Source organism: Cottoperca gobio, chromosome 16, assembly GCF_900634415.1.
Source record: "Cottoperca gobio chromosome 16, fCotGob3.1, whole genome shotgun sequence".
NCBI lineage: Eukaryota > Metazoa > Chordata > Actinopteri > Perciformes > Bovichtidae > Cottoperca > Cottoperca gobio.
In genome coordinates, this window is record NC_041370.1 from 14,527,859 (window position 1) to 14,540,209 (window position 12,351).

At 40.5% G+C, this 12,351-nt stretch overlaps 1 protein-coding gene across 1 annotated transcript in view; it reads left to right on the top strand.

Moving 5' to 3' along the window:
• Positions 1–12,351, top strand: part of col14a1a (collagen, type XIV, alpha 1a) — a 126,159-nt gene that overhangs the window by 43,423 nt on the left and 70,385 nt on the right. Inside the window, exons 18-22 of the mRNA XM_029452333.1 lie at positions 1,100–1,242; positions 3,617–3,749; positions 4,515–4,637; positions 5,997–6,146; positions 11,856–11,972. Coding sequence (XP_029308193.1) covers positions 1,100–1,242; positions 3,617–3,749; positions 4,515–4,637; positions 5,997–6,146; positions 11,856–11,972 — 666 coding nt within the window. The remainder of the gene's footprint in view (positions 1–1,099; positions 1,243–3,616; positions 3,750–4,514; positions 4,638–5,996; positions 6,147–11,855; positions 11,973–12,351) is intronic.

Consider the following 12,351-nt stretch of genomic DNA (forward strand, 5'->3'; position numbering starts at 1 on the left):
ATATGAAAGGGTCTGCTAGTTTCCAAGGCATTTTGATGATGCCAAAGTTCAATCATAGTTCTAGCAAGTTCCCGTAGCACAGTTTTGGTTTTGTTGCTCATTTAGTTTCAGGAAGCAAAACCAGAATTACTGAGAGCTTAGAAAAGCTCCACAGTGTCTCTTCTGACTAAGGTTAATGAATGCAAAACTAAAACATTGATTACATTTTCAAGCAGGATTCAGTTTATGAAAGAAGTTTTGTAGATCTTTTGTGCTTTTATAAGTGTGTTTACCACATTGGCTTGGCCCAGAGACTACAGTTCAAACTTTGTTATCTTAGGGGCGACCCGGAGGCCATCTGGGTTGTGTTTCCAACAAGCTACAACTAATCTAGTTTTTTCTCCACTCAGGGCTTTAGAAACTTAAAAAAGCAACAAGGTCTCCTTTATTTAATTCCCTGCTCTCTATCCTAGGAACTTTCAACCGTCAAGTGCTCCTGTGAAAATCTGGCTAAAAGACAGCAAGTCGCCTGTTTTTACAAATCAAGGCTTGTAGTTTAAGCTGCATTATGTATGGTGGTTATAACCTAGTGGTCTAGTGGTACACCTTCCAAACAGAACAATTCAATACCAGGCTGCCACCATTGTACCCCTGAGCAAGGTACTTAACCCTGAGTTGCTCCAGGGAGACTGTCCCTGTAGTTAGTTCACTGTAAGTCGCTCTGGATAAGAGCGTCTGCTAAATGACCTATATGGAGCCCTCACACTGATTTTCATCCACCCAGGACTGCATAGACCTTAAAATATGTCTTTTTGGTTTAAAGCCGTTATCAAGACTGATGAAGCACAAACACTTTGTTTCAAACTCTCAGTAGTGTTCCTGAGAGAAAAAACAATATGCGCCATCTAGGCAAGATTTTACTGCAACTTTAATAATCTAGCACATCACAACAGCCTGAGCATATTGGCACATTGACAGTAGCTGTTATAACTTTACCACCACATTGGTTCAATAAGTTGTGTTGATAAAATGTAACTTTTTCCAAGATCTTGTGTACATTTTTGGTTTATAAATCTTACAGCAACTCACTGTTGTCTGTGTTGTGTCTGTGGTGTCACAGTGGCACGTCATGCTGCGAGGAACCTTCTGCTGAGTGACGAGACAACCCAGAGCTTAGAGGCATCATGGGAGCTGGAAGACCCCCATGTGCAAAGCTACAGGGTCTCTTACGCTGGCCTCAGGGGCGACCACAAAGAGGAGTCTGTGAGTTGATCAAGTTGTGAGCTGTGACTGTAAAAATCAATCATTCAAGTGCAGATTTAGAGGTGTAAGGGGCGCTTGCTGTAGTGGATCCAAGATTTTGTGCAGTGAGTGATTTCTGATTTTAATTACTTCTCCCTTTCATGAGCTATTTTTATATCCCTGTCTATAGTTTCTAAAGTCTCCCTCCTTATGTTCCTCAGCCACTTTGGGCATTGTGGCTTTCCTCACATGCACGCAAACACACACAAACTTCTTCCATGGTGAGTTGTGAACACTGATTATATGAAATAGACAACACTTGAGTTGTATTCGGGGGAAGATCCTTGTTGTTTCATGCCTCTAACCAACTGGATGGCGATGCTACGGTCAGTGTCGGGTCATATGCTCCAATCAAAAAACTGATTACACTTTTAGTCCCGGTCCACTCAGCCTCTCCTTCCTGATTCCCTCCCTCTGTGGTAAGAGCCCTTGAGCTCATGTACTGACCCTGATCACTGATGCGCGCGCACACACACACACACACACACACACACACACACACACACATATGCACACGCGCACACACACACACACACATATGCACACACACACACATATGCACACACACACACACACACACACATATGCACACACACACATATGCACACACACACTTTCTCTCTCCATCTGTCCCTCTATATCTCTGTTTTTCTCCATTTTCCCTCCTGCCTGTCTTCTCTCTCACCAACTCCCCCTTACTTTCCTCCCCTCTCCCTCTCTTCCCCTGCCCCCTGTTTTAATTTCCCAATGTGGTGTCAGAGTGGTAGAAGATGGAGAGGCCAGGCCAAGCCAGAAGACATTCCATTATCTTTTCAGCAGCCTTTTACCTCACTGGAAGCAGAGTAAAGAGCAAAAGAAACAAAGGGAGGCGGAAAAAGAAACAATAGCTAAACAAAATGGAGGCAAAAGCTTAAACCTGTCCGCTGGCTGATAGATAAGGGTTGTTTCAGGTCATGCCTCTTTCTCAAAGTTTGGATGTGTTTTGATGTGGATGTGTGTGTGAGACACAAAGAGGGCAGAACTGACAACATTGATAAGTCTGTTCATTAGCTAGTTGAGTGTGTATGTGATTATTTGTTTATTTAACAATGTTTCAATGTGTGTGCCTTTCAGCACCACAGTCAGTGGACAGCTCCTCCAATCTCATTGGCTGTGAGAGATTTACCTGTCCTTCTCTTAACGCACATTTCTTTCTCTCTCTTGCTTTCTCTCTCCCTCTCTGATGCACACACGCACAGGTTAACATTTAGCTGGGGAGCCGTGCTGTTTGCCCAATAAAGAGAAGTTAAATTCTCTGCTGTTGTTTATGTTAAAGTCTTGTTTTGGAAAGCAGACACTTAGTTAAGAACAGACGGATGAGTGTTGGAAGCCTTTCTGAAGTGCATATCAAATAGGGTTAGGGGTTTACAAAAGACAAAGTTAATTAAATATAAAGCCTGAGAAAGTTGACTTTTCCTTTTAGACATATCACACAGTTTTCATCAGCAGATAGTTTACTCAATTGTCACAAAATCGTATGTTTAATGAATGTACTTCCTAAAAGTGCCCAGAAAAATGGACCTTTAGACATGTACCATTAATTAACAACTGAGCAAATGTCACCTGCTCATAAGTGTTCGAAAGCAGCCATCTGGATTTATTCGTATTATAAAATGGCAGCGTCAGGTTTATCAGGTTCCTTTTTCAGTCTGTGTTACCAAATATTATTTTTGCTGGGCACTTTGTTTGACATTAGAGGTACCTTATTTATATGAAGGGAAACTTTTAGTAACTTAAACAAAGATTCAGAGAAAGAGCAAACTTCAACACTTATAAATGAAGCAACAAAGCAGTAATGGGCTTTTCTCAGATCTTTTTTGCTTCACTGTTGGCCTCAACTGACTTTATTGACTAAACTGAAGTGAGCAGAATTCTTGAACAGTTGTGGTTCAAATCCCTGAAGGTAAAAGTTTGCAAGCCCTTTCTGTTTCACCTAATTAAGCCTGGCCTTAATCTTTGCCTCCAAATGTCCCTATATACCAGCAAAGAAGAGCAACATATTTTGTGTGTAGTTTGCTATATGGTCTGTGTGTGTGTGTGTGTGTGTGTGTGTGTGTGTGTGTGTGTGTGTGTGTGTGTGTGTGTGTGTGTGTGTGTTTCTTTTTGATTTGTATGCCCCTTGTGTGCCTGTCTGAAGGTTAGTCCAAAGCAGAACTCATCATTGCGTTTTACCCCCTTCCACTACACCTTCAAATATGCCTTTAATATGTGTGTGTGTGTGTGTGTGTGTGTGTGTGTGTGTGTGTGTGTGTGTGTGTGTGTGTGTGTGTGTGTGTGTGTGCGCGCGCGCGCGCAGGTGTTAGTTCCTGGTGGTCAAAGGAGAGCAGTGCTTCAGCCTTTACTGTCAGACACACAGTACAAAGTGACAGTGACGCCAGTGTACGCCGGCGGTCAAGACGGCATCAGTGTCTCGGCTACGGGTGCCACATGTAAGCCTTACAAACACACATACACACACTCCTCTGAATTATGAACCACCGGGGTCAACTCTCGGTTTCTCAATTTTCATTACACAAAGATGCATCTCCCAGTTTAGGAGAGCACATCTGGCAAAACTGAAAGCTAATGAAAATTAATTTTATTGCAGGGAACAGAATGTTCATTTGTACTGTTGCATTAGTTTCATGTTCATTTACGTTCCTGAGGGAGGACGTGAATTAAAGCGATGACAAATACTGGTGCGTTCCTAATTGTCTTAATGAAGGCTGTTCATAATTACAGCAGCTTCTTTCATAAACGAGACAATTAAGTTATTTTGCTCAGCTCTAATTGATTTTCCCAACTATTCTCTTGATTACCTCTTATGAGCAGTAGTGATTACCTCCTCGTTGTACAGAGAATTGAAATGTCAGACAGAATATGTCATCGTATGAGATGAGGGTACTATTATAGCTCGCCATATTGCAATTTAAATCTCTTCTCAGCTTGGAAAGCAGCATAGTCATAAATCAGATCCCAGCATCCCTTGCATGTACAGTAAGATTGTAATCATTGCATTCATGCTGCAATGCACTGATAAATGCAGGGAAGAAGAAGACTGGAAACATGGATGTAAACAATACAGGATTATAAATACCAAAACATTGCAAATGTTTGGAAATACATTTGACTTATTTGTTAGAGACAATTTTACAACAAAACTACACAGGGCACCTTTAAGTTCTGAGATTCTGATTTTGTGTGTGTTTTGGCAGTGCCCCTCTTGTCTCCTGGAAACCTCCGTGTGTCAGAGGAGTGGTACAACCGCTTCAGGGTCACATGGGATCCACCTCAGTCTCCTACAGCGGGTTACAGGATCGTCTACCAGCCCATTTATGGTACACACACACACACACACACACACACACACACACACACACACACACACACACACACACACACACACACACACACACACTGTAGCACTGTTAGACAGCTGTTAGTTGTCAAGCACGGGAGCATTTTTTTTATTTAGTGTGTGCTTTGCTCAGGGACACAGGCTCGCCTAAACATACTAATCTGCTTGTTATGGGAGGACCCACCAGCAACAAACCTGCACACATAACAAACGGCTCTCTGAGTGTTTTTGCTTTCCTGAAAATGACTTCTTAGTTTTTCTTTATAACAAGACGCTTGAGGCTTCAAGTAAAACGTCAGTGATCCAGAGCTGAAATAAAATATTACCCTTCCTCATTTATTTATTGTCTTGGAGCATCATCAAAATCCCATTTTCACTGTTCTGCTGCTTCTCTAGTGCTAATTGTTCCGTCCTTCCAAGACAAGGCTCCAGTATTTATAGTTTCCATGTCTGGTTTTAGTCATCTAAACACAATTACTCCAGCTTCAAGCAGACAGGCTGCATTAATCTGATTTTAGGTATTAAATAGAAGGGAAATGAATTTCAGCAGGCTACTGTTTTTTTACTGTGAGAATGTTGGTATATGGATGAAATAAAAGGGCCTGTGTGCGCAAAGGCCTACACACAGACTCACTCACTCACTCACTCACTCACTCACTCACTCACTCACACACACACACACACACAGTCTGTTCCCTTTTAAACAGTGTTCCAGTAGGTGATGTGTTGTAAAGATAATTGCTGCTCCTCCTTCCTTTATCTGTTCTTTATTTTTCTTCTTGTATTGTTTTTTTCTCTTTTTTTTTCTTCCCTTTTATTATTATGTACGAAGGATTATGTTTGTTTGTGTGCGTGTGTTTGTGTGTGTGTACTCCTGGATATCTTTGTTTAGTACAGCCAGCTCCTGTTTATAGCAGGGCTTGTTCAGTGAGGCTCTGTATGAGTATTTGTACAGGTCTATGTGTATATATGAGAAGATTGTGATGTAGTTTACAGTGATATTTTGACAGAATTACCATTTGGAATTCTTGGTATTTTTTTAAACAATGGGTTCTTGATTTCAGACAGAGGTAGACAGAAGCAGTTTCTCATTTCTGGCATGGTGACCGTCAATTTTGGTGGCTGAAATGCACTCGCTGGCAGGCAGTAGCTAGCATGTTAATTAAGCAAGCATTAATATTAGCTCCATGAGTTGGCTGAAAACATCGTCATTTAAAAAAAAAAAAAAAAAATCACAGTAAACATTATTTGGTTTGTGTGTTTTCTTAAATACAATAACTCTTGCCTACTTTACTCTGTTCTTCCTGTCTGTGCTTGTGTATTCATTTGTGTTTCTCAGTTCCAGGACCAGTTTTGGAGACAATAGTGGGGAAAGATGTGAACTCCAAGGTGCTTCTGAATCTACTAAGTGGGACGGAGTACAGTGTTCAAGTGACGGCTTCCTACCCTACAGGACAAAGTGAACCACTGCTTGCGAACGCCAAGACATGTAAGCATCATTACTGTTAGAAAAATATTCTTAATAACGCCTCAAAGTCAGGATCAAAATCAAATAAGAGATGTAATCTATATTCTTGCAAGAAGGAGCTTGAGTTTATACATACAAAGGATGATCAAACTCACACACAGGTTGTAATGCTGTCTTGTTGCTCAGAGGAGTGACTGTCCCCTCTGTGATTATATATAGACCAGGGGTGGGGAAGCTTTTTCCTATCAAGGGCCATTTTGTTTTTACAACATCCTTCGAGGGCCATACTAGTTATTGAACTCATAACCTCTGCACGTTGTTTTTAAGACGCAGCCCATTCATTTCACCTTTCTTTTATGCTGTGCAAAAAAGCAACTTTTTTATCCGTGTATCTTTCTGTTTTATCAGAAAACAATCTGATTACTAGTCCCACAACGGGGAAATGTATCTTGTCACAGCAAAAGAACATATGAAGTAAAAAGGCAGTACACAATAATTACATAGAATAAAAATAATATAAGTACCAAGTGGTTGATAGAAAATAAAGTGAGTATTGTAAATGGCAGTGATAATTGCACAGCAGTGGTGGAATAGTCTGTTCTTGGTGTGGTGGTCTACCTCTCTATCTTTCCATGTTTGTAAGTTACGCTCTGGAGAGAGCTGCTTGTTGAGCCAAACTCCGCCGAAGCGTGTTAACTTTATCCAAACGCACTCGTCCTCTCAGCTCGTGCAGTTTGGCATGTTTCCTGCTGTAATGACGCTCGAGATTATTTCTCCTGGAAAGTGCGACATTCCGCATCCAGCTTTCTCTGTTTTACACTCTCCACGCTGCGTCATTGACGTCAATGACAGTCTCGTTTAAAATGTAAGTTTTTTGACATGACGCGACCACGTGATAACACGTTTCGCTCGTGTTGTGTTCAAGGACCCTGACCTTGGCCAGGAAAAACAGTCAGTCCCCCATTTAAAATATTGCCGTCTAGTTTTTTTTGCTAGTGTATTTTTTTGCGTGCGTTTTAAGAATTACCTCGAGGGCCGGCTCAAATGGTCTATTTGATCCGGCCCTCGAGGTAATTCTTAAAACGCACGCCGTATACGGCCCGGAGGCCGGAGGTTCCCCACCCCTGATATAGACAAAGATCAAAGGAAAGAACTGATTCAGATCAGCTTGTTTACAGTGAAGACAGATGTGCTGATCAATCAACTGAGGACTGTTCTTTGATTGATCTATAGTTCAGCTTCAGTTCACACTCCTGTCCCCTGCTGTGCTAAACACTCAGTATCTGTATTTTTTCCATCAATTACCAATCACACTTTGTTGTAAGAGTAGGTTTTTGATGCTGGATATAATATCTGATTGAGAAATTCAACTCTTCATGCTTTCCATCATAGAAATTAAACCGTGTTCCTCACTTGGCACTGTTGACATTGTATTGGCAAGACTATAAATAGAAGAAGCGTTCTTACTGTTTGTTGAGGTTAATAATAAAAGGGACATTCTAAATTGTATTTTAAATTGAGCTTTCATATATGTTAACTTGATTTGCTTTTGGAAGTCCTACCACATTTCAAAATGAGTCATTTCAAAATGAGCCCTAATAGGGATGTCACCATCACCTTAAGTTTCCAGTCTAAATTCTTCACAAAGGACATAATGACTACTAGAGGGAGGAGGCAGCAGCAGCAGCAGCAGCAGCAGCAGAAGAGCAAACTAGTTTGAGGAAAGTGGGAAAGGTACAACATGCATATTAAGTTCCTGCTGATACCACACACTCTAATTTCCATCGAGACTTTAGCAAACAGAAAGATAGACAGAGGGATATTAATATTTCTCATTCAGCCAGTGAGAACAATCCTTTTTGCATATAGATTTAGTATCAGGAGGTGCAGCAAGACCTAATGCAGGTCTCGCACATCTAAAACAAACAGACTGTCAGTGAGGAAGGAGGTGAGAGAGTGAGCAGGATTGATTGTTGATAAAGAGCGAGACAGAAAAGTCTATGTACATGTAGATGTACTGTATGTGTGTCTGTACGTACGTATCTCTTTAAACTCACTCAGGTTTTCAGAACAATCGGAACATTTAAGTTGTCTTTGTGGCTAACTGGCTTTGTGCGTGTGAGTGTGCATGTGAGTGTGCGCGTGAGCGTGCGCGTGCGTGTGCATGTGTCCTTACTTTTAAACCTACTGCTGTCTCTTACTGTCTGATTGGCCAGAAGGAACAGTATCAAATGGGATGAAAACAAACGTACTCTCATTTTAATAGCTCATGAATTTGTCTTATGTCACAGTTTGTGGGTTGGTAAGCGTGATATGTCCCCTTTAACTTTATAGAAAAATGTTGAGAAATAAAATATAAAGGCTATATGTAGAGGGAGTAATCACGTTACACATCGTCAGCAATTAAAAAGGGATTTCTGTTTTATTCATTTGTGCTGCAGTAATGATGTACCATCCTTAATCTGTTCTTTAATCATCCAACTGTAGGATGAGTGACAACTCCCTCACGCCTTTCTGTCTCTATGCAGTTCTCGTAATGAAAGATGCTTTCATAAGAAGATTAAAGATGGAGTATGAGGCATTGACATGTAGATTTAGCAGCCTTCCACAATTAAACTTTACGCTAATTCCATGGTGTCAAACTTGAAGTTTGTGCCTCTGTCTACCAAATTTACCAAATACATTTCCAATGTATCAGATTTTCCCATATTACACAGGGCGCATTTATATTTATCGTCCATATTTGTACTTTCCAATGAAGGAGCTCTGATTTATTAACGCGGATGCGTTCAGTTATTTGTCATTCTAATAAGGGAGATACGGTAACATATTTCCCTGGGTGCACTGCATTCATTGCAGCCTTACCAGGGGAGCCACTGACATGTTTACACCAATAAATTACACATCGTTGCATGTAGCATGAAAAGGTAATTATTGGTACCTTGAGGGCCATTGAATGAAATTTTCATTTCCCCCAAATGAAGTTTTATTCCATTTGTTTTGAGGTGCTTGCACTTCAGCTATACAGTAAACATTTGTTGTCCTCAGGTGCTCCGTCAATCTGGTCCCAAGAAAGCTTGTAGAATTGGCACAAAAATGGAAATAACTGTAAAAAGAGTATATGACAAGAAACAGGCAGAAGTAGAAAGAAGAAATGATGTGGAAACTAACTGAGGGTGTGGAGGTTGGGAAGGTGCACATTTTTGGCTTTAAGTATGACAACCCTCAGCTCTGACTCACGGAAGTATTTTTTTGACTGATTGCAATATCTCCAAATCGTTCGCCATGGTTTATATACGTAGCACTGATTTTGTTTAGATATAATTAATTTATTAATAATTTCATATAATTAAAATGGCTACCACATGCTCAGTTCCCATCACAAAATAAAAACCAAAATATGCTGCCTAAATCCAAAAATGTTGCAATCAAGCCCAAATGCAGAACTTCATGTTGGTCATGATAATAATAATAATAATAATAATAATAACAATAATAATAATAATAATAATAATAATAATAATACATTAGACTTGTACAGCGCTTTTCTTGTAACTCAAAGACGCTTGACAGAGTGAGTGACATAAAAATAAATATATAAACAAACACACGAGAGAAATAAAAGTGGATTTTCATGTGCAAACATGCCAAATTGATTTTATTTGAGTTAACTAACAGCCTGACACAGTTTCTAAATGTATGTGCACACGTACACAAGCGTGAATCTATCCATGATTACATATGTCCATTCTCATGCGTTGACATGTACGTCTGTACATGCTAGTGTGCATTTTGCATGTCTGTGTATGAGAGTGAGTTTGTGTCTATATCTTTGCATATCATTGTATGAAATGATGGCTTACCATATGCATTATTCACTTGTATTTCAAATAAGGCATCTGCCATATGGTCCCAATATAAAAATTCCATTTATTGGTGCTAGAGCCAAGTTTATTTTATACCATCAGCAAATTCTGTTAACTAGAGAGAGTAAGAGAGGGGGAGATCAAGGCTCCAGGGAGGTTTGCTTTCCTATGCTACACTGAAATCTCACAACCAACAAGCTTCAGCTATTTAAATTGCTTGGGGTGTTTTGCATTTTGCTGCATCATGCCTCATTGTTTCGCCACAAGACAGTTCAACACCAAGCCTGACAGTGACCAATTTTGTCACTTTGTGTGATTTGTTCTAACATCTTACGCAGCTGAATGTTGTACCTGGAACTGTCAGTATAGATACATTTCCACTAGTGTACTAGTGTACCATACACTGTTCATTTTTCAGCTATCAGAAGACCAAAAAACAGATATGCCACATGTCTATTTCATGCAGCTCTAACCTTAACTTTAAAGTTTTGAACATTACACATTTTGTGTGAGCTCTTCACTACTTCACACTATTGTCAGTCAAAGTTTAAGTGACACATAGCTTTTACTCCCTGAACAGCCACAGTGACCACATTTCAGTCAAAGTAGTTAACTTAATAATATATCTCTGCAGAATGAGTTTAACTAATACCCTTAAAATTAGGGAGTATATGCAGTTTTCTTAAACACAGGAAACCCGCTTAAATAGGCGTCATCTCACGCCTTGACTACTGCAACTCCCTCCTGGTTGGACTACCTACATGTGCCATCTGACCTCTACAGCTCATCCAGAATGCAGCAGCCCCACTGATCTTTCACCTACACGAGTTCTCCCACAATACACCGTTCCTCCGCTCCCTTCACTGGTTACCAGTGGCTGCCCGAATCTGCTTCAAGACTCTGGTGCTGGCCTACTGTGCTGTGAATAGAACAGGCCCTTCCTACATCCAGGCCATGTTCAAAACATGCACCCCAGCCCACTCACTTCGCTCTGCATTGGCCAATTGGCTCGCTACTCCCTCACTGCGAGTGGGACCCAGATACCCCTCAAATAAAACCCAACTTGAAACTCACCTGTTTCGGCCAATGAAAAAAAAGAGAAAAAAATAAATATAATTATGTTCTTTGTATGTAGCACTTACATTGGTTTGGCTTATTTGAAGCTATTGTTCTGCACTTAAAGGATTGTACCTATTTGAAGCTAATGTACTTGCAAGATTCTTACTGTTCGGAGTTGTATCTTCATGATTGTTTGCACTTATTGTAAGTCGCTTTGGACAGAACCCTTTCCCATTGCCAGTAGACGGGAAAGCCTTTCTGTTTTTTTCTGGTCATTTGTCCCGGGAATGATTGCCAATTGTAACCTTTCCTACTGAAGACAAAAGCCAGATGGTAGTGGGTGACGTTGGGGAGCCTTTTGTCCAGTAGGAAAGTGGCTTAATAAGGATTTAGCAGCACCACTAAAAACCATGTGGAAAATATAGTTTAGTGCGGACTCAGTAGCCCACATGATCCATGGCGGGAGCAGATCGAGGCTACATGCATGTGAGCAGGTGTCTGTCGAGTCTTGGGTCGTCTAGTGGTTGGACGAGCTGGATGGGGGTGGTCTTACCAGAGAAGTCACAAAAGTTTATAGTTAGAAAATGTGAAAAGGTTCCACAATTGTTCCACCAATTTGTTTTCAATACTGTTAAACATCAGTTACTACTTATATTTCCACGTACTTTACTGTAAGCCATTCGAAAGGATCATAAACACAAGTGAGCAGTATTACTAACTTTAACTTTGATGTTCTGCGTCATGTTTTTATTTGGTTGAAAACTGTTTTGTTTTTTTATTGATCTGCCTCCCTCTCTATCTGCAGTGTTCCTCGGTGTCTCTGGCTTGTCAACCTACCAGATACGTCCCAACAGCCTGTGTGTCCAATGGCAGCCTATTCTACATGCAACGCTATACAGAGTCTCCATTCAGTCAACACTCAGTGAGTACATTTACTGTTATGTGGTCATCTAGATGTATGGTGCCAGTCTCTGTTCTCATAGGTTTTGAAACAGTGAGTTCATTTCTTGATTTAGTGCTTTCATTAGTTTTGCTTTTTGTGTGAGAATGACACACGACGGGCAGCTCAGTCCAAGCAGTGACTTGATTGACTTATCTGTTCTAAAGTTCAAATGAAGTGTAACCTCACCATCAGGCTGAAATGTGATCTGAATCACACCTTTTAACTGCAGTTAAAAAAAACAACTAAATATCTTGAGACAAACGTTTAATTCAGATAAGTTATAGGAAACAAGCAGTAATAGAAGAACACATGCACGGTCACATAGTCAACAGCTGTTCTCAGCAACATTTCGGTGTGC